This window comes from Misgurnus anguillicaudatus, chromosome 16 (genome assembly GCF_027580225.2).
Source record: "Misgurnus anguillicaudatus chromosome 16, ASM2758022v2, whole genome shotgun sequence".
Taxonomy (NCBI): Eukaryota; Metazoa; Chordata; class Actinopteri; order Cypriniformes; family Cobitidae; genus Misgurnus; species Misgurnus anguillicaudatus.
In genome coordinates, this window is record NC_073352.2 from 19,477,306 (window position 1) to 19,500,840 (window position 23,535).

General features: G+C 37.3%; 1 protein-coding gene across 1 annotated transcript; it reads left to right on the forward strand.

The window, feature by feature from the left end:
• The first annotated feature begins 1,448 nt into the window (after positions 1-1,448).
• Positions 1,449-23,212, forward strand: rnf145a (ring finger protein 145a). Its single transcript, XM_055178322.2, has 11 exons — positions 1,449-1,868; positions 2,712-2,944; positions 6,893-7,001; positions 10,866-10,957; positions 13,831-14,066; positions 14,288-14,463; positions 17,219-17,359; positions 17,992-18,174; positions 18,258-18,405; positions 18,595-18,951; positions 21,860-23,212. The coding sequence occupies exons 2-11, from the start codon at positions 2,758-2,760 to the stop codon at positions 22,133-22,135; spliced, it is 1,905 nt and encodes a 634-aa protein (XP_055034297.2). The 5' UTR covers positions 1,449-1,868; positions 2,712-2,757; the 3' UTR covers positions 22,136-23,212.
• The last annotated feature ends 323 nt before the right edge of the window (positions 23,213-23,535 follow it).

A 23,535-nucleotide genomic window follows, 5' to 3' on the forward strand; every position in this document is an offset into this window, starting at 1 on the left:
CAAAAAGTATATGGTAATGCAAATACCCAAGGTTTTAAAGTGATTTTTGTTCTCTTTTAACATTGCGTTGCCTGTGTTTCTGAGATTCTAAATGAAGACTGTTGTTTTAGGTTACAAACATAACATCATTGTTTGGGACTGTTGTAATAGGTTAAAACATGTGACAGATGAATGGAGATTCCTTATTACAATCTGCCAGTGATGCGAGTCATGTGTTTATATGGGAAGGAAGTCCATGTCAACAGCACAAACAGCTGAAGCACATTCAGGTTTTCAAAGATCACTTGGGGTTTGGAGATGATACTTCCCCATGGAACATGTCATCGGTGTTAACCTCAAGGTTGCTTTTGAGTCTGATGTGGGAAATAGAAAACTTGACATGTTGTCCTAAACCCAAACATTAGGGACACGTTTTCCCCATTTACCACAAAGGGCTGGGAAATATTACCATGTCTGTCATTTTTTTTTTTTTTTTTTTAGTTTTTGATGACAGTAGTGGGTAATACCAAGTTACCAGTTTTATAGTAACAATAGGCTTACTGTGGCAAGTACTGTGTTCTGGCAAAATATTTGGTTTCCATACTTCACCACCATAAAGGGGATATGTAAACATTCCCTTAGCATATTAAATATTTAAAATTAGAATTAGTATGTACTAATTTGTAGTTTGTTGAAATTGGTAGCCTTACTTGCTATTACGGTGTAGACTATTATTGCATAATATTATCTGTTACAATCCTGTTCTTAAATCATTTCTTCACTCTAAGCACATTCCCATGTACAGTAATCTAGAATGGTATGGCTGGTTTAATACCTGTCATCTATCATATCATGTATGTCCTATATTTGCAATATTAGGCTACATTTGTTCAGTTTTTTGTATATATATATATATATATATATATATATATATATATATATATATATATATATATATATATATATATATTGTGTGTGTGTGGATGGATAGATAGGTACTTTGAACAGAGTCATCTTACAGTAGTTTATTTATGATAAAAAGGAAAAAAATGAGAAGTAAATGACCTTCGTTCCTATCCAACGCATATCAACTTCTACATTGAGTTTACAGTCTGGATTAAACCACTGCGAGAGGGAGGAGCTGATTTACAAATTAATAAATAAAATATTCTGTGATGCTTCACTCACTGAATTAATAAAATAAACGACAAATTAAACACTACACGAGAGTAAAATAAAGCCGAAATGCAAGAAATAACGTTAAGTTTTTTTTTTTTTTTAATAACGTTATTTTTATTCACGAGTGTTTAGACAACAATGGCCACTTCCGTTACTTGCTGCGTTGTCCCAGGTCCCCAGTATACCTGCATACTCCCGAAACAAAAACAGTGTATACTTAGGGCATAGTGTAAAGTAGGCGAATTGAGACGCTGCAGTTTCTTATTTACGATGCACTTTTCTTGAAATAGGGTAGAGGAGAAAGAGAGTAACATTTCAGGAAATAAATAAAATCTACTATCACTATTTTTGTATAGTAGTAATCTGTTAGTGTCCTAATCTTCATCGCATGGTGGGTGAATGAATGCTGTAGTGTCGTCTCACTCGTCGTTATCAGTTCACCTCTCCACCCCCTCTTTTCTTCGTGTGCCCTGATGATGGCACGGCGCGCGGTAATCCTCTCAGCGGCGCACATGCTCAGTACCGATCACTGTGGCGATTTGTAATGGCTGCGGGATGATGTGATACGAGTCCCGGTGCCGCTCCGCCGAATGCCATTTCCCTGAGACCGCCAACCACTCCGTTCAATCCTCTGTCAACATGGTTGACATCCGACACGAGAATAAAGGACGGCCATCGTAGTCGGGAGCATCCGCGGGAGCTTTAATCGTGTAAGTTGTTGTTTATGTTGTCTTTGTATATTGCGGTTCAGTGAACTGGAGCTCGGGGCATGCTCGTGTCAGTGTTTCCATGCTGTTATCCGGGGTCACTACAGTTCATAGCATCTCTGGAGAGAGAGAAAGAGAGGGGAGGAGGACACATAGCCTCGGGCTGTATATAAGTGCATCCAATTATGATATTTGACGCGTGTATAAGGGCCACGTTATTGATATTGCACATATTTACCAGATATATATGTCGCGTTAGTTATTGTACAATGAACATGTACACATCAGTTTAAATAGGATCACTGTTGGTTTTTGCATTAACGCGAAAACGGTTGTTTAAATAGACCTGCTTATTTAGCACTGCAACAGGCTTACTGTGGGCGATCAGCCAGTCACACAATGCATTTTCAATGAGCGCGGGGTTACTACAGTTCATTTCAGCGGTGCACCAGAATAATACACTGTTATCACCCATTACAATGAACAAACCTGTTATAAACACATAGGAACGAGGGCAATGCAATTATTTGCCATAATGTAAGTGTATCCATATATTGTCCAGCAGAGTTGAGGGCAATTCATTTTATTTAGACACATAATGTTACTCTGTGCTATATATTAGATTTTACAAATGCTTTTAATTTGTATTTTGTTCTGCAGTATTTTATCACGTGACTTGAGTTTAAAATCGCGCGGCCCTAAGGATTTGTTATCAAGTACATTGTTGCTACATTTTATAACATTTGTCTATTATTATTATGAGCTTGTTTTAAACATTTAAGTAAAACGTGCATTTTGTATCTCTTGTGTTTTAATTAAGTTAATTTGTTTAAACTTCTTTCTCAGTTTGTAATAGTGCCAGTGAATTGCGTGTGGTTGGCGGTAGTCAGGAATGATGGCCGTGAAGGAGCGTGTGGAGGCGGTGCTGAATGTGAGCCTGCGGGTCCCCAGTATTATGTTGCTGGAGGTGCTGTACCGATGGGATGTCAGCTCCTTCTTCCAAAAGATCCAGAGGAGCAGCCTCAACAATAACCCCCTCTTCCAGTACAAGTACCTGGCCCTATACCTGCACTATGTGGGTGAGTTACAGTATGTCTGTTTTTTAAAACCCCATAGTGTTTAACAAGGAACAAAAAGTACCGTATAAAGATATTTTTGCAAGAATTGGGTTACTGTTAGGGAACACGGTGTGCATTTTAAAGTACTGTACCATTATTAAATGTGATACTTTCACTGTTGCATGGGTGCTTTGGTAAGGGAACGCACGGTATGGTTGGTATCACTTGGCAGGTTTATTGGTATTTTTTCTGAAACAATATTGTTCTTTTTTTTCCTCCCACCTAAAACTTGTCAAAGCTAAAGCTGTTACAGAAGATAGATTTGTAAATCATTTGAGTAAGTCTTAGTAGTTCAGGGTAGTGAAGCAGTCTATGAAGATTATTTGCAATTGTAATAAGAGAAAAATGAATGGTTTAAGGTTAGGTGAGATTATCATCACATTGCTTCGGTGGGACTATTAAAAAGAGAATTGGAAATGCCTAAATGTAATGTAAATGTAAAAATAAAGACCTGTTTCTCTGTGTTTGATGTGTCTAATGGCGCTTTTCCATTGCATAGTACTCCATGGTTTGGGTCGGGTCAGCTTACTTTTGGGGCCTTTTCCACTGGGTGCAGTACGTGGTACCCGATACTTTTTTGAGTACCACCTCGGTTGGGGTTCCAAGCGACCCGAGCTGATACCAAAACGTGACGCGAAAACACTGTAGATCACTGGTTGGTCTGAGAGAATCGTCACTACCAGCATCATCGCTATAATATAAAAGTTTACATTCGTGCTAGCTTGCGCTGTCTCGAGTAAACCTGTTGTCATCTGTGCTTTGCTGTAAGTTCCCAAACTCCCTCTTAGCGATGAAAACATCCACAGGATGAGAATCAGGAACACCATACAAGTTTTTTCCAGACTTGCAGTTTGTGGTGGCACATTTGCGACACGCACGTCGGTATTATATATGCTTAAATGCAACTTCAATGAGGCTTAGCAGAGCTGAGCAACCAGATATAATATCACTTGCTAAGGTGATGTTGTTTTTTAATTTACACATGGATTTACAGACTTGCACCCTTTTTCCATCACCTGATAAGGTCAACATAGTTCATCAGTCTTGAACTTTGAAATTTACCAAAATACAAAGTTTTCCCCATAAGCTTGAATGGAAGTTGATGGAACGAAAAGTCTTGTGTGATCGTGGCATTATTTACAGGAATAGCTCCGTATTGATGTTAGCATCCTTCTTAATTGTTCGGATAGTTTTATCCTCTTGCTTCTACTACCTGGAAGGATTTCTGACTTCCAGAAAACAGAGCAGAAAGTGTCTTTAGGTTTCAGCTCATTTGGTCTTCTTTATAAGTCTTGTAAGTGTCTTGTTAGTGTGTGTGGTCATGCGCTTTGCACATGTGGTTGTTATAAACTCTTGATATGTGCAGGTTATGTGCAGATCCAGTCATATAATAATGGCTGAGTTTAGTGTAATATACTTTTAACAGCATCTGTTTTTGGCTTGGCTTTGTTTTACAGGTACAACCTGTCCATTGTAGGTTGCACTATTGTACCCTCAGGACCCATGCTGAATGGCAGGCAGAGTCCAAGTAGCTCCCAATGGTTAAAAGTACAGCTGTCAGAAAAAACACTGGTGCATTTTTTTTCTCAGGCTTGCTGGGTATTTTACATGAAAGTGGCATTTTGGGGTCCTAAAATCGCAAACTATTGAAGCCAGGTTGAAGCCACCCTTTAAAGGGTTACCTACCATCCTGGGCTTTAAATCTGAGGCGGAAGACAATAGAGGCTTTAAAGGGACAATAAGCAGGATTTTTCCCCATCTAGTGGTGAAATTGTATTTTTCATTCAAAGGAATAGTGCTCTCTAGCGCCTCGCTTTTCCAAATGTGTGTTGCAACTAGCCATTATGTACTCATTGATCTCCTTGTCCGTTTCAGCTGGTATATATATATATATAATATTATATTACATTACATTACATTACATTACATTACATTACATTACATTACATTACATTACATTACATTACGTTAGGAAATTTACAAAATATCTTCATGGAACATGATCTTTAAATAATATATTAATGATTTTTGGCATAAAAGAAAAATCAATATTTTTGACCCATGCTATTTTTGGCTTTTTCTATAACATCTGGCCTGGCACGCATAATACAGCATTTAGTCGTCATTGTTGTTGTTGATGTTTTTTGACAGTGTTGTCATATGTAATTTTTTAAAAATGCAAAGGAAAACTACATTAAATACATTGTTGTTATGTAAATGTTGCCCTAGTCTTGATAAATATCAGCTAGCCTTGAGAAGCTCCTGTAATATACAACAATAAAGCAGAATTAATAGCTTTGTCCCCCCTACTACAGTTTCACTGAACCAAAGTCTGACACTGTAAGACCATTAGAGCTAATAGAGATAGAAGGAGGCCAAAAATTCTGCAGAACAGCCCTGTGTTTTGTTCGAGCTGTAAATATCTACAGTATATATATGGAGCTTCAGACTCATCACTTTATGAGTGCCCCTTGGCCTTTAATGCATATAATATATATAGGAGAAGATAAATAACAGTGGTTGAAATGTGGCAGTGAAGCAGAAAGGTTAAATTAAGGCATGGGGAACATCTACTGTCAGCAGGATCATAGGCACTTTCTGTATTATTGATAATCTGAGCTTTTCCATATCCGACCACAACTTGGCCAAGTCCTCTGTTCTTTGACCTGCCGAAAGCTTCCTCATATTTCAGTGCTAACTGTATTCCCAGGTAATTGCATTGGTATAAACTTGTGTGCCAGCATGCTTTCCATTAATCAATACTGATAAACTTTGGGTCTCCCACAGACATACTGCATATTTTACAGTTTATCATAACCCCTGAACTGTCTATACAAACAAACCATACGACAAAAATAAACTATACATACAAAAAAAACGATGGTAAATAGCACTAAAAGTGTTTCTTGGCTTGTAATCATACAGGAACCATTTTTAGTGCTATATAGCACCTATGAAGAACCATATGGGGGTCATATAGCACCACTATAGCACCACATATGGTTCTACATAGCACTACACAGGTACTTCTGTGCTATATGGCACTTAAAATGGTTCCTCTATGATTGTGAGCCAAGAACCACTTTTAGTGCTATTTAGCACCATTTTTTTTGAGTGAAACAGGAAGATAGAATTGAAAGTATTATGTACTGCCGTTTACCAAAAAAGTTTGAGAATCAACATCAACATCTATCTAGCTTTAAAAATGTGATCACCGTAACATAAAAGGCTTCTTTTAACTTTTCTAATTTCCTTATTGCCTGTGCTGTGCATTTTTTTGTGTGTGTGAGAGTTTGTGTCTTTATATGGTGTTTTGTAAATTTGTGGGTGACAGATGTGTGGTTACTGAATGACAGATAAACTGTTATGCAACAGGAGGGATCAAGCGGTTTTGACAATATAGTAATAATGAGGGCTTAAACTGTACACGACACAAGATTGATCTTCCTCTCATCTTGCATGAACGTGTGTGTGATACCGGAGGCTGAATCATGTACTAATCATGTTCAAAAAAGCTGAAAAATAAGATATTTTGTTTATAAAAATTGGTTAAAAAAATGCAAAATACAGTTTCCGTTTGCAGGTTGCATGCAAATTCCCATACTATTATTCAATAATAAAGTATGTGGTATTTATGTGCAATAAGTGTGGTGGACACTACGCTAGTTTTTGATTCTGAGCATAGCCATATAGTTTTTCTGCAGGTGTGACTATCAGTGGAAATCTGGATTCAGTCTGTGTTCTCCCCCTGTTTGACTTCCTTTGACAGCGTTCAGCCTGAGTGAATGAACTCTTTCCTGGTCTGTGAGAGAGATTGAGTGGGAGCTGCCATCAAAAACCTTTCTGTATGCTTGACAGCATCCTTACATAGTGGCCTAACAGCAGTCTCATTCTTTAACTCTCTTTTAGGCTACATTCTGAGTCTAGTGCTGCTGACTCTGCCCCGACAGCACCTGGTGCAGCTCTACCTGTATGTGCTCACCGCTCTGCTGCTGTTTGCTGGCCACCAGATCTCCAGGTGAGAGTTTAGGACTTGAATGAGATATTCAAATATATATATATGAAGAGTTTCGTTGCAAAACGAGATAAATCCATTTTTTAACATTTTTGTCAAAACATATTTATTATTATGTTATCATGTTATTATTTTGTTGTATGGTGCTACTTAGCTGTATTTTTTAAGTTATGAAGGTTTAAATCAAAACAAACTAACTGCAGTTGCATTGAAATTAATTGGAATGCACAACCAAAAAACGAGATTTCTGAACAATTAAAAAAACGGTGGTTATCTCGTTTTGCAACGAAACTCTTCAACTCTTCACACGGATAAAGAATTGGATGAACAACCGCACACGTATGTCAGTTTACTGAATATATTAGGATATTGACCGATTATTGGGCGTATTTTTGAGCCTTTTGTCTTTATTCAGAATGGACAATGAAGAGTGACTTCTTTTAGAAGTGGAGATCTAGTACTTAGAGGATTTTGCAGCGAAAGACAGTCCAATTGGTTTAAATAGCAATGAAATGCTTTTTTGTGAAATTGAATTGTGAAAATAAGGCATTACAGTTACTGACTTATAACCTTTTGTTTGCCATTAAAGTAAAATTACTGAACCTAAACATAATAAAAATGCTCATTTACAAGAAAACATGTCAGATGCACTTAGAGGGTTTTGCATCTGAGGTTTCCATATAGTTTTGGGGTTTTATAAAATAAAAACCTGTGCCACTTATCAAAAAAGCACATTTCTTTTGACATTTACCATGTTCGTTGCAATAATTCAGCTCATTAGAGCCATTTTTCTGGAATTGGGGTATGCTATTTTTGTTGTAAGTTTGTTTTTAGAAGCAGCCAATAAAAATGACTCAATAGAGAGGCGTGTTGTCTTTGCGTTCTTTCAGAACGAGCTCACAACTTGTGTGAAATGTAATTTATTTTGCTGTGGAGCTAGAGATTTAAGCTATGGCTGCCTCCCACCATAACAGCTCTCATATGCTTGCCAAAAATATACTCTGTAGGCACTATGTACTTGTAAGGTCAGTGATGGTCAAAGTTATTTAATAGAGAGAAACCAGAAATCACACAGTTTTATACAGTCCAAATTTATACCATGAAAGGAAATTGTGAATTATTAAGAACGTTAAATGTTTAAGGTGTATTTAACAGTGCTTTAAAATAGTAATAATTAAATCAATTCTTTTGTGTCCTTGTTTAAAAAGTCAGAACCCTAAAAAGTAAGAAAACCAAAAGAAAATTTTATATTTGAGTTTATCATAATTAGTTATATTGGTCATAATAAATTATTTTGATCATTAGTGTGTGTGCGCGTGTGTCATTCATACCACTATATGACTTTATTTTAAACATTACAGTGTTTAAATAAAGATGTTGATGCCATTTTTCCATAAAGAGAATAAGTGGTAGCATTTTTTCATTAGAAATAGTTGCATTTGTAACAAGAAGGGGGTTGAATGCTAAAAAATTTCGTTTTGAGGGTAAACTAATGCTTTAAAGGTGCAGTGTGTAATTTTTAAAAGGCTCTATTGACAGAAATGCAAAATAATATACAAAACTATATTATCAGGGGTATATAATGACCTTTCATAATGAACCATTATGTGTTTATTACCTTAGAATGAGATGTTTTTAACTACATACATCGAGGGTCCCCTTACATGGAAGTCGCCATTTTGTGGCCCAATGTTTCTACAGAAGCCCTTAACGGACAAGTTGTCTCAGACAATGGCATGTTTGTCCGGTGGTGGCTACCGTAGCTTCTCTATGTGTTTCAAAAGCAAGGGGTGAGCAGTGGACTGAGTCGTTGGTTGCAGTTTGCAACCTCACCACTAGATGCCGCTAAAATTTACACACTGCACCTTTAAGTTTAATTGTATTTTTAAGGGGCAGTTTCCCAGGCAGGGCTAATCCTAGTTCCAGACATCTTGCCCTGACTAGTTTTAACATTATATCAGTGGCATTGTTTTGTTTCAAGATGCACACATGCACACAAGATGCACACATGCACACACTTGCAAGATATGTTTGTAAAAACTTTAAAATTGTCCTAATATAAATAAGTCTGGATTAACCTAAACCCTGTCCGGCAAACCGCCCCTGTATGTTGTGTGTGTTTGTATAGGGGAAATGTTTTACCTTGCACATTTGCAACTTTCCAAATTGTATTCTGGCCCTCTTTATCTCCCAATCGCTCTTAAAGGTTGGGTGCATGATCTCTAAAAGTCAGTGTTGACATTTAAAATCACCTAAACAAACACGCCCCCACCCCAATAGAATCTGGACCTTGTTTTGATAAACATGCCCCACACATACGCAACCCAGGCAACGATGTTGGTTAGTAGACACGCATCTTACTGCTGATTGGCTACAAGGTTTTTTTTGTACTCGGCCCGATTCCCTTTTGTTTTTCAAAAACCATGCACCCCGTCTTTAAGTGAATATGAGTCTCTCTCATGTGACCAAACGAAACTTGCATGAACATACTGGGAAGTCAATGCAATTAATACAACAGTTAGTTACAAAGAGAGATGGAGAACAAACAGTTTTTACAAACAGTAAAATTAGTAGAAACTGTGGTCAAGAATAACAATTGAATAAAGTTGAACAAATCAATTAGCTTTGAATGTGCTAAGATGATTAATGAGATGAGGTTTCTTATTCAGAGGTAGTGTTAAAAAACCAACCTGCCATCTATAATCAGTATGAAATAAATTAAATCCATCAAACCATTTATGGAGAACCTTAAAAGTTACATTTTAGCAGACAATAAAGCAGACGCTTTTGGTTCACTGGAAACGTTGTGGGTCTGCGATTATAGCATGCTATTTTGTTCCCTGACAGGTGGCTGTTTAGTGTCAGATTAAGAGAGAGCTTTTAGCACATTTCTCAGCATAATTTGTGTCTCTAGAAGACGCAATGGCTGCTCAAATTAAGATCACCCAAGTGTGGCAAAGCCATTACTGCCTGCTCATAACTTACTTCCCTGACTACATCCCCTCTCTGCCTTCTTACTCTGAGCAGTGTGAGCTCAATGAAGGATTTAACCGAGCATTCAGAATGTTTATTATGTACGTGTGTATGTGGGCTTTATGAATCCTGGAAACTGTTCTGACCACTCAAAGAGGGAATACCTCCAAGAATTTGTCCAAGTTTTATTTCACCCCAACCCCCGGAGTCAGGAATTATCCGTTTTTTATGCCAGCATTCTTTGTGATTTTTTACAAGATGCCTTACAGGAAAATGTTCTTCTATAAATATACAACATATTTAAAATATAGAACAGACCCTCTGCTTTAAAACAAATAAACAAACAAAACGGAAAAACTTTCTATTCTCTTTTTTATAACCTCTCAAATATGGGTTTTTTCAAAAATACCAAATTTTAAGCAAAAAGCTAAAATAATTGCATTTTATAAAGAACTTTGTTTAGAGCTTAGATTCAGAACAAAGATCAAAACATACACAAAGTTTATAAAATTGAATAATTAGCTGATGCTTCAGTTTTTATAAATTGGGTAACCCCGCCATCTAGTGGATAATAGCGGAATAAAAGATTACAGTAAAAACTCGTCAGGGAAGCGTCATTGGCAGGGAAATGTTTTCTTTTAATTAACGAGATAACTCGTTAAAGGCGCGAAGAGAGTTAATTGTGTTACTCTTCAACATTGTTCTACAAAGTGTTTTCGTATTGTTTTAAATTGGTGCTCACTTGGCCTCAGCTGTGTGTCATAAGTGAATGTTCCTATCTGATAGAAGAAGTGAAGGTTCCACTGCTGTAAGTATAGATTGTGACTCAGAGGGGATGTCTTTGTTTCTCAGATGTTACAATAAGGTCAATAAAGTTTATGTTCTCTGTTTCAGGGACTATGTGCAGAGTGAGCTGGAGTCTGGATATGAGGGTCCACTGTACCTGGAGCCTCTGTCCATCAATCGTTTCACTACTGCGCTTATCTGTAAGCATTTATGGCATTTCACCTGACATGCTGGGATAAAATTTAAGATCAGGTCAAACAAAACATGCAGATTTCACAAGGCTTCTGGTGGCTTAAGTAGGGAATACACTACACCACTTTTGCCCAGATTTTTGCTAAGATTTGCAGTCTGGACAAACAGACATTGTAAAACAAGACTTGAACAGACTTTCTGCAACAAGTTGACAGATTTCATAAAAAATTGCATAGTGTATGATGGACACAGACTCAGATTTTTTACTTTCAGACTATGATTTCAATCCTGGACAAGAAAACACATTTGGTATTTTGGTAACACTTTACAATAAGGTTGTATTTGTTAACAGTTAGTTAACATAAACTATCAATGAATAATACTTCTATAACATTTATTTATCTTTGTTTATTTTGATTTCGGCATTTATTAATACATTTATAAAACCAAGTGTTGTAATTGTTAACATTAATTAATGCACCATGAACTAACATGAGTAACTGTATTGACATCAACTAACTGAACTATATTGTTCATTGTTTGTTCATGTTGGTTAATGCATTTACTAATGTTTGACAATACAACCTTATTGTAAAGTGTTACAGATATTTTCAGTCGATTTTAGATCACACATAGCATTACCATCCCAAGATCGTATTTAAAGTCACAATGAAATGGAAGTAGCGATTGTCTTATTTTCTCCATTGTGGCGTACATGTGAGTGAAACGGTATCTGAAATGAAAAAATAAGTAGGGCTGGGCTTGATTTGTCAGAGAATTGATTGGATGGTTGAAAGTTGGGTCATTTTGCTATTTGCTAATCGCTGCAGTCTTTTTCCAGGCCTGCCCTCCTGCCATACCAAGTGTCCGGAATAAAAAAAGTTTGTTTCGAGAAGTGGAGGAGATTTGCGTCTTAAAGATTATAAGGGCACCAAATGTTTTTTAAATAACGAAGCTCACAGATAAGTCACTTGTACATACCACAATATTCCAAAATTTTTCAAAGTTTTTCATTTCAATTTTATTGAGACTTTAAACCTGCATCAGGGACATGCCTCTCTTCTGTATGCAAAATCACATGGATAGAGAGATAAGAAGGGCTGTCACAATGATTAAACAAAATCGTCTCATCGCGATTGTTTGACCTCATTGAGATGATTTCTGATCACCGCAATGATTGCACATCTCTCTAAAAAACACAAGGGGGAGCTGCAGCACCTGTATAAACGAGACCGTATCAGATTACTTTTAAATATATGTTATGTATTAATATTTACTGCCAGGAAAACCTCACAAAAGGTTTCATTTAAATAATCACAACAATATGTGAAATTATTTCATAAACAAAGAAAAAGATTTATGAGAATTAAAAGTCAAAGCAATAAAATAGGCAATTAATCGGCATAATTGTCACAATTTATTAGACAATTTATTATGTTTCCAGATCTTGCAAGAAACAAAATGGTGATTTAAAACAAACCCATAATAAACTGATAAATCTATATGCTTTATATTGGGAAAAAAGACTGAAACATCACTGTCTGCACTTATCCATTTTAATAATTTTACTAAACTTATCGCTTTATAAGCTAAGCCCAAACAAGGCAAAAAATAGGATTTAATAGGTGAAGCATGGCAACACACTAAAACACTGTAAGAGCTTTAAAACAGCGTTACAAACATGCCATACAAACACACAACACCTCTGCAGATGGTGGATTCTTAAAATAGCAGAACATTGTCTGCATCTTTTGTTGATTTAATACTAACTTGGTTAGAACAGTGGTTATCTTTGTTTATTATAGGGTTAGTTTACTTAAAAATTTTTTTTTTTTTAAAGATGTAGGGACCATTGTTTAATTGAAAGTTCAAAATACAGATGCAAGCAACACAAAAGTACACCCTGCTACTCCTGATGACATTAAGTTTCCTGGATAGATTTCAATACAGTATATCATTAAGAGTCACAGGGATTACCTTTGTGTTTCTTGCATCTGTCTTTTGAACTTTCGAAGAAACTGCACTTGTATTTTATGAATCTCTCAGGACCAGGATTTTACCTAAAAATCTTTCGTACTATTCGCCTGGATTGATAATGTCACGTTAAAAGGCCAAAGGGTGAGGAATTTAACAGCAAATTTTGAACTAACCCATCAAGTTTCAGGTCTTAGCAATCTTATCACATTTGAGTCCCACGCCTACTCATTACTGGCCCTATTCACTCTTATCTGGCTTGTTTAAAATCCCGGAGTCTGGTGATTTTGCATGATGTCAGAGGCTACCCATAGGTTAAGCATTTTCTCTTCTGTTCCCCTCTCATATGCTGTGCAGAGCAGCAGATATGTAGCTTATATATTCTCCCCTTTCATCACTTTTGCTAACAGTGCTGCACTTTGCCAGATTAATGACAAAGTCTCTCCTGCTCACTTCCTGTATTTCGCTTCTTCTCTCGCTTTGTGCACTCACAAAGACTGTCTGTCCGGCACTTTGTTCCCAGTGTGTCACCCTCTCACTTCTCTTTCACCACGTTATCTTGCTTTCTCATGAGCATTCTTGTTTGGTTTGAAACAATGGCAACATGAAAAAACTGTAGTACGCTTTAGTATTTACTATAGTAATCTAATTAGTTTACTGTTAGTTGTTCTTATTTTTTTCACGTCAAGGTCACAACAATATTTAAAGGCCACCACCCATAATTTCTATTAAATGATGTATACTAGGGACAAGACCGATGTATATTAACAAAGAATAAGAAATATCTATGAGTGGTTGTATTAAAGTAAGCCTATTATTAGGTGGAAATTCAATATATCTGATGTGATTGTATTATGTTTTAAATACCTCTCTTTTGTCCTGTGTGTGTGTGTGTATGGTTGAGTAGGCCAGCTGGTGGTGTGTACCCTGTGCTCCTGTGTGATGCAGACCAAGCGCATTTGGCTGTTCTCTGCGCACCTGCTCCCTCTGGTGGCCCGGCTGTGCCTGGTCCCTTTGGAGACCATCGTTTTTGTGAATCGTTTTGCCATGATTTTCACAGGGCTGGAAGTCATCTACTTCTTGGCCTCCAATCTGCTGGTGCCATTTAACCTGGCCAAAACGGCATACCGGGAGCTTGCACAGGTTAGAGACTGTTAAAAGTGAAACCCATCTTTGACATTTTGATGTTCAGAGTTGATTTTTGGATGCCACCGGATAAGGGCACATTGTTCCTTGCCGTGCAAAAAATAATGTACAGTAGGTAACTGTTGTAAATTAAATAGCATAAATAAAATGAAATAATTTAAATGATTTTTATTGTTTACAGTATGATTTGTTGAGCTCTTCCTTGTCTTGTCCTGTAGGTGGTAGAGGTGTATGGGTTGCTGGCTCTTGGTATGTCTCTATGGAATCAGCTGGTTCTGCCAGTGTTATTCATGTGTTTCTGGCTGGTTCTGTTCGCCCTGCAAATCTACACATACTTTAGTACACGAGATCAGCCTACGTCCAGAGAGAGACTGCTCTTTCTTTTTCTCACCAGGTTGGATCTTTAGTATCCTCTGCTCTTTAACTAAGCATTGATATATGAGAAGCTCAGTTGCAAAAGCTCCTAAAGCCACCTTTGTCAAAAATTAGAAATATGAAAAATATTCAACTTTGGGTGAAAAGCTCAGCTCGTCAATGTCAGTTCTCACAAGGCCATCCAATCACAGTGGAGGAGGAGCGGGACAAATATCACAACAACCTACCAGCGCATTGTACAACGATTGATAAATAAAGTAGAAGTATCACAACAACCAAGGCGCTTGGCTGAAGAAAGCTGGTGCTCAGCTGATAAAAACAGCTGGCATTCGGCGTTCAGACGCGTTTAAAAACATTGGTGTGCACACCCCCTTAGAGTGTTTTGCATCTGAGCTCTTCATATGTAACCAGATATTATATTTGTTTGGTGGCACTATGAATGTAACGGTCCAATTATAATCCTACAAAGAACTGTTTTTTACAGTTTGTATCACAGATGTACACCTTGTGAAAAATTTGACTCTTATACTCAGTAATAACAGTCCAATAACAATCCTACAGATTCCATCGGTTGTACACTCATTATTGCAGTGCATTGTGGGGTTAGATGAGTGCATTCAATAATGTCCACTATGATTTCGGACACCACACAAATTTAACGTCACCTTATATCTCAGAGTGTAAAGGGGCTATTTTGGACAAGGCTTCTTTGCAACAATGCAATAAATAAAATCAATTCAAAGTAAATTTTGGATTTCACCCCAAAATAAAAATGTTGTCATAAATCACTTACCCCTGTGTCGTTCTAAACCACTAAGTCCTTCTATTTTCTTTTTTTGATGAAAACCGGGAGGCTTGTGAATGTCCCTTAGGCTGCAGTTTGATTTTCACAATAAACCCCAGAAAAGAATTAAAGACATTGCCAAAAAGGTCAATGTTTTTTCAGTAGTTCAATAATAATATTATAAAGCAACGAAAACCCTTTTGTGTGAAAACAAAACAAAACAAACTATTTATTCAACAATTTGTTTTACTCATTGGTCGTTTGGTGTGCGTTCACGAGCAGAATAAGGCGCATACAGCTCATTGTGAAAATTACGGATGCTCCGATCAGAATCTTTGCAGCCGATACGGATTACCGATTTGTTATCTTTGTGATCGGCCGATACCGATTATTTTAAGCTGATATGCAAGGTTTCCCTACCATTATATAAGGGGGCGCCCCGCCCTCCTAACGCCTCGACTCGCCCCGCTTGAAGATCAAGTAAATTTGCCAGAGATAAATATTTGTTATTTTATTAAACAAACTAAATATCCCTCAAGTAATATGTTATTTATCTTATTTCCATGATGGCACGTCTTTTTTGTCTGTGTTTGGGCATTTACAATTATCCAATTGAGTGCGCACTTTTATATTTTACTGTTCGGCTTAATTCACTGCACGCGCTTCCTGTAGTTTTGACCTCTGTAATTGCAAACAAAGGCTACTGTACCAAATATTAACGTTGACTTTCTCTTACTTATTTGCAGCTTTATCATACAATATTTTAAAAAATCATATATTGTGATTTTTTTTTAGATTATGTCTCTCACAGTGGACATGCACCTACAATGACAATTTCAGACCCCTCTATGATTTCTAAGTGGGAGAACTTGCAAAATAGCAGGGTGTTCAAATACTTATTTTCCTCACTGTATTTCTGTAAAGGCAGAGAGATAAATCCAAATTTTGCACTTCGCACATGAGCAATGGGTTATAAAAATGCTTGCAGTACATAAAAATTGTCTCTAATTGCAGCCCCATTCAGGATCCCTATGATGATGACAAAAGTAAACAGAAAGATCGGTTCATAAGATCGAAAAATTTAGCGAGTTACCGATCGAGTCATTTAATGCCGTTATCGGCCAATCAGTGGCCGATCGATTGGAGCATCCCTAGTGAAAATCAAGCTGCAGTCTATAGACCCCTTCATTGATCACGTCACAGGCGTTTCCCACTGCGCATGTCGGGGTCAGAAAAGCCATTACAGCAGATTGAGTTGCGTATTATTCAGTATCGTCAAAAATGCCTACTTACGTCGTGGGCTGTGAAAATCGCACCAGGTCTTCCGTTAAGTTTTCGCGATTCCTGCAGAATCTCAAAACCCAAAAAATACAACATCTGCGGCTGCAAGCAATTAACGTGCAGACTGGGACAATGCAAATATCAAAGAGGCTTGTGTTTGTAGTGCTCACTTCATTTCAGGTAAGTCATCATTTTTCAGCCCTGTTAGATTAAATTATAAAGTCTGGATGGTATGAACAGTTTGACCCCATGCTGCGCGCGCACCCGATAGTCATTCAATGTTTACAAACCTTGAAGGGTCTATGGGACAGTAACAAGCCTCCTGGTGTCCATGAAAAATATCTAAAGGGTGTTTTAGAACGACATAGAGGTGATAAAATAGTTTTTTTATTCGAGTGAACTAACACCTTTAAAAAAAAGTAAGGAAGGCAAAATTGCTTTTTAAAACCAAAGTTAAAGGGTAAAAGCACAAGTTGCATTAAAACAGATTGATCCATGTAAAGGTAACCCAAGAGAGTTCTTGAGATCTTTATCACCAATGTGCATTTGGGCACCATTTTTTATAACGGGTTACTTCAGAGAGGCTCTTAGTACAATTAAATGACAAGTAATATTGTCTTTTAATTGTAGGTCTACCCAGAACGGCTGTAAAATGTTCCTGATTCATCAAAGTTCATTTATTTTTAACTGTTTTATGTGTCGTCTCCAGTATTGCAGAGTGCTGTTGTACTCCATACTCACTGCTGGGTCTGGTCTTCACCGTGTCATTTGTAGCTTTGGGAGTCCTCACTCTTTGCAAGTTCTACTTGCAGGGCTACAGGGCTTTCATGAACGACAATACCATGCACAGGTTAGCTTCCTTTACTCTTTAAATCTCTAAATCAATGCTCTTATGTCTTTTTGTTAGGGCTACATAACGATTAATCACGACTAATCGTTTGCAGAATAAAAGTTTTTGTTTACATTATATAAGTGTGTATACTTTGTATAATAATTATCTATATATAAATACACACACATGCATGTATATATTTAAGAAATATTTACATGTGTATATAACTTTATATATTTATATATAATTAATATTATATATAAATATAAATACCTTATATATATATATAATATAAAAGTGCATTTTTTAAGTTATACATAAATGTGTGTGTATTTATATATAATAAATATATATATAATTATACACAGTACACACGCTTATATAATGTAAACAAAAACTTCTATTTTGCAAACGATTAGTCGCGATTAATCGTTATGCAGCCCTACTTTTTGTACCGTATGCAACAATAACTTTGTTAATTGATTTGCAGTTGAATCCACTAAACATTATTTACATTCATACATTTAGCCAGTTCTTTTATCCATAGTGAACTACAGTGTGCAATACTTTGGAAATCGAACCATTGACCCTGACGTTGCTAGGACCACACTACCACTTGAGATGCATCATTTCCCTGTTTTCTTTCTCAGAGGCATGACGGAGGGAATCACTCTTTTGATCCTCGCTGTACAGACGGGATTGATCGAGCTACAGGTCATCCACAGGGCCTTTCTTCTCAGCATCATCCTCTTCATCGTGGTGGCCTCCATTCTGCAGTCTATGCTGGAGATAGCAGATCCCATAGTGCTGGCACTGGGAGCCTCCAGAGACAAGTAAACTCAAACTCACAGTTGCATGATTGTTGTTGGATGTTTCCTATCTATTACATATTCATTTTATGAATTCTGATCAACAGGAGCTTATGGAAGCACTTCCGCGCAGTTAGCCTGTGCTTGTTCTTGCTGGTGTTCCCTGCTTATATGTCCTACATGATCTGTCAGTTCTTCCACATGGACTTCTGGCTGCTTATCATCATTTCCTCCAGCATTCTGACCTCACTGCAGGTAGACAACCAACTTAAATACATTACACACCATCAGATAAGACCTTGAGGGGAAGAGGAAAGAAAGGTGATAGAAAATTGAATGAGAGAAATCTTTTTAGCTTTAAGAATAGGCCTAATCGGCATGTTAGTTGAATCGTCATAATATCAACTTTTAATGATTAGGGAATTTCATGTGATTCACCCTCAGGTGCTGGGCACACTGCTGATCTACATCCTCTTTATGGTGGAGGAGTTTCGCAAAGCCCCCGTTGAGAACATGGATGACGTCATCTACTGGGTGAACGGCACTTACAGGCTGCTGGAGTTCCTGGTCGCCCTGTGCGTGGTTGCGTACGGTGTATCGGAGACCGTGTTCGGGGAGTGGACCGTGATGGGCTCTACTATCGTGCTCATCCATTCTTACTATAACGTCTGGCTGAGGGCCCAGCTGGGCTGGCAGAGCTTCCTGCTCCGCAGAGATGCTGTCAACAAGATCAAGAGCCTGCCGACAGCTTCTCACCAACAACTCCAGCAGCACAATGACATCTGCTCCATCTGCTACCAGGTGTGTGTATGTGTAGATGCGAGGATTTGTGTTCGTGATGGATGTCCGGTTACTTTCCGTATGTTTTTGTGATATATGACACGTGTCGTCTTGTTTATTTCTGTGAATAGATTAATGATTGGTGTCTAGTTGGGGTGGTAAGGCGCAAGCCTCACTATTTCTACAGTACAAACAGATTTCTAAGTAGTACAGTAATATTAATACTGCAAATGTTGTTTACTTGTTGAAGAACGTAGTATTTATAGATATAGTACATCTCTGAGCAACTACATTTTTTTAATGGTTTTAAACTTCTTTTATATGAGGCACGTAAGCCATATCTAAGGGTGTTTATATAATGGAGGTATATTTATATATATTTATATAATTGGAGTGATCTCCAAGTATCCAGGGTTCCCACAGGTCCTTGAAATCCTTGAAAGTATACAAAAAATTCAAGGCTCTGGAAAGTTTTTAAAAATAAACATAAATAGATACAGGTCATTGAAAGTGCTTGAATATATTTTGTGCAAGAAGTTTTCTGGAAAAAAATTATATTATTCCCTGTGCAGTGTGTGGTGTCATACAATTCTAGACTTTTTTAGTGCATGACACGTGCTAAAATGTTGAATGTTTATAACTTGTACAATGCGAATTTTGATCCATACCAAAATGCTTAGTTGTGTTTGACCAGTATTGGGGAAAGTTACTTTTAAAAATAATGCATTACAATATTAAGTTACTCCCAAAAAAAATAACTAATTGCATTACTTAGTTACTTTTAATGGAAAGTAATGCTTACGTTACTTTTTAGTTACTTTTGCATTACTTTTTCTTGGCTGAGGCTTGATTTCTTTCAGGCCTTGCAGGTGTTTTTTATGACTGAAAAGTTCTACATTTAGAAATTGCATATTTCATCACAAAAATGTCGAGCTCTGGCCTGCCATCTCAGTTTTTGACTCGAACTGTTCCCAGACAGGGGTGTACGCATTGAGTGCATAATGTGACTATGTTTAGTTTAATTCAGTACATAAAAGTAAAAAAAGTAACTTGCATTATTAAAAAAAGTTGCCAGCCAGCGCCAGCATTTTCATGATTTTCACAAAAGTTTAATGCCTTCCAGAAAATGTTCTTCTTTAAATATATAAACATACAATATATGAAATGAAAGAACAGACCCTCTGATTTCAAACAAAAATGTTTCATCCTTCCTTCATTTGTTCTATTTTTATCACCTTTCAAATATGGGTAGGTTTCTTCAAAACACCACATTTTTAGCAAAAAGCTGAGATAATTAAATTTTTGTGAAGGACTTTTAATAGAGATCAGATTCAGAAGAGCGATACTCATAACATACACGGACATGCAGCTGCTTGCCCTAGGGTGCTATTTCTGGGTTTTATAAGTTGCAGAAGATAATAGCGGTATTACGGATTGCTCGAAATACTCGTCATTGGCAGGGAAGCGTTTTCTCTTAATTGACGAGTTAAAAAGAGTTAAAGATAACACAATGTATCTTTGCTCTCACATGAAATGTGTGACTCTCACATTAAGTCCTTGAATTTGAGGGTATTGGACCTGGAAAGTCCTTAAAAGGTTCTTGAATTTGAAGTTAATCAAGGTGTGGGAACCCTGAGTGCCGCAGGGATGATGTATTTTTGTAGGCCAACCCGGAAGTTTGTGGGACACTAACTAAAGCCCTTTTAAAATTAAAGCCCTTTAATTTTTCCCATAGACTTGGATTATCGCAAAAAAATAAGCTTAGTGCTTAAAAAAAGTTAAAGATACTTACACGTTTTGTCAAGTTAATCTTCACAGAGGAATACAAATTTTATACACTTTTAATGCGTTTACTAGAATTTTAAAAGCCAGATTTTGACTGCAAAATTCCTAAAAGTTGTGTTTATCTGTGAACACTAACTTGTTGAAAGTGTCTCAAACTTTTGTTAAAAACAGAGCTTATTTTTTTGCGATTATCCGAAAGTCTACAAACCCTTTTTAGAGCTATATAGCACCTTTATACCACGGGTCTGTTGAATGTTGTATTCTGATTGGCTGAAATGTTCCGTGGGTATGCATTAATTTCTGATAACCGCACACCTAACTTGTCAAATGTTTTACAAATAGGCACCAGAGCAATATTTGTGGTAACCGTGGTATAAGAGGAATAATTGACTCCGGTCCCTTGAATTATTTGAAAACAATGCACACTCGCGGTGCAACGGCACGACGCTGCACCTTGGGTGTGCATTATTTTCTTACAATTCAATGGCCCGTCTTCAATGATTCATTTTTTCCGTTTTTTTTACCCATGTTGGGTATATGTTGGACAGAACACATCGCCGGGTTAAAAATGACCCAATGCTGGGTTAAAAAAAAGACCCAATGTTGGGTTGTTGTTATGCAACCATGGTTGGCAACGGCCCAGCATTGGGTCGATTTTGGCCCGGCGATGTGTTCTGTCCAATATTTACCCAACATGGGTCAAAAATAAACCAGTGTATGAAGAACCTTCCGGGGGTGATATAGCACCACATATGGTTCTATATAGCACAATATGGTTCTACACAGCTACTACATAGGTGCTATATGGCACTTAAAATGGTTCCCCTATTATTACGAGCCAGTGAACCACTTTAAGTGCCATTTAGCACTGTTTGTTTTTAGAGTGTATGGGAGAAATAAAAGTGCTTTTTTGCTAGGTAACCAGTATCGTAACTCTATTGTTAAGCAAACATGTGAAAACCTCCTTAGCAACAACCTGGCAAACAATAACACCCCTCAAATAGTTCCTGTATGCATGAGCAAGCAGTGCTCACTTTTGGTAAAAAAGTATTATTTACTTATTTTAGGGAATAATAATCTGTGTTCCAAGTAAGAAAATCATTTTCTTCCTCGAAGTGCAACTCTCATTTGTTCTTGATTTTAGGACATGACATCAGCTGTGATCACTCCCTGCAGTCATCTGTTCCATGCTGGCTGCTTGAAGAAGTGGCTGTATGTTCAGGAGACTTGCCCTCTTTGTCACAACCAGCTGAAAGGATCTTTACAGCCCGGCACTTCAACACAGGATGGCACATTACAGCAACCAGAGTCCGAGGTTCCCCAGCCAGAGCTCACGGCTGAACTCAAAGAAAAGGATGGTGTGAAGGAATTAGTCCCAGGTGATTGTGGTCCTTCAGCCTGCTCCTCCTCCTCAGGCTAAAACCAATCCTAAAACCACACCTTGAGCTAAACTCAATCTACACATTTGCTGGTCAAAAAGGTGTCACAGGCGAGGAAACGTCTAGCCCTCTCTGTGATCGGCTCTAAAGGCTTCATAGACAAAAACACAATCTACCACCCTTCTAATCCAGACATATGCATATGCTGAAAATGGTCAGATGCTCAGTCTGACAGAGGTGAATAGAAACTTTTCAATGTATGGATTGCCTAAACACACCAGCTCTTCCCTAATCTACTATGTCCAGCAAACACCAATGTGAATGTGTTCATGTGACCCTTAAATCCAGTGCTGTGATGTTGTGTAGGCATTGGCACATATCCACTAGCACGCTCTCAGTATTCAGTAATAGTAGCCCGTTTTTTATGTTCTCTGTTTGTTTTCCATAATGAAATATACAGTTTATATAATATATATACACATACAGTATGCCACTGCATTTGCACTAATGTAATATAAAGCAATGCTCCAAAGTTGTCTTGTCTGATACCAAATATTTTGGTGTGTATGCGATGTTACCTATATGAAGTATACCTATGTACAAATGTATGTAAAGGGATTTTGATATGCAGAAGTACCTACAACGTTAAACTGCATCAAGTGTCATGAAGTGGCCTAAGGCTTTTATGACCTCTAGTGGTTGAAGTGGGAAGAGCCACTGGACACGGATAAGCATTGGTGTCAGTTTCAATCTTATCAGTATTTTGGCATTTTTCGCATTTGTGGGCATGAATACATTCAAAAATGTATGAGCACAAATTGCGAACGCCATTAAGTTAAATATATTTTACTATGACTATTTTAAATGTTTTTTCTTTTAAACTTATTTTTATCTGGGACACTTTTTTAAAGAAAGGCTGTTGCAGATATTTTTCCATTTTAAAGGTAAACATGAACGTGAATGGAGAGTGTAACCCTGATAGCATTCTGAATTTATCCTTGCCTTTATACTGCATACACTTGGAATGATGTTCTGTGAAGGCTGACATTTGTTTGAATTATGTCTGAAGTCTGAACGTGAACCTGAATGTCAGAATAAATCCAAACTTCACATATAAACATTTGTCTTGCCTTTCTTTCCCAATTGCATTTTAATGCCAAAGCCTCTGCATAACAAGACCTACGGGACTCTTAAACCCACCTGTGATGAATCAAGCAGACCCACACCTGAGAAGTGAGGTCATGTCAGACTGCTGAAACTATCAAAACAGCTCATGAACGAATAGAGACAGGATATGCAATCATTTCCGGACCACTTACCATCTTACAAAGGGTTGATGAACTTTTGCACCTCATACTTACTGTTACTGTTTGGCTCATATATATGTGCACTTCTACCCTTTTCACTCTAAATGTTATGAAAGACATTTAACCAATGACAA

What these genes read in the sequence shown, in the direction of transcription:
- rnf145a (XM_055178322.2), top strand. Translation starts at nt 2,758, where the DNA reads ATGATGGCCGTGAAGGAGCGTGTGGAGGCGGTGCTGAATGTGAGCCTG. An exon ending in GCTGGCCACCAGATCTCCAG is followed by an intron (nt 7,002 to 10,865) that starts GTGAGAGTTTAG and finishes TCTCTGTTTCAG; the next exon opens with GGACTATGTGCAGAGTGAGC. An exon ending in CATACCGGGAGCTTGCACAG is followed by an intron (nt 14,067 to 14,287) that starts GTTAGAGACTGT and finishes CTTGTCCTGTAG; the next exon opens with GTGGTAGAGGTGTATGGGTT.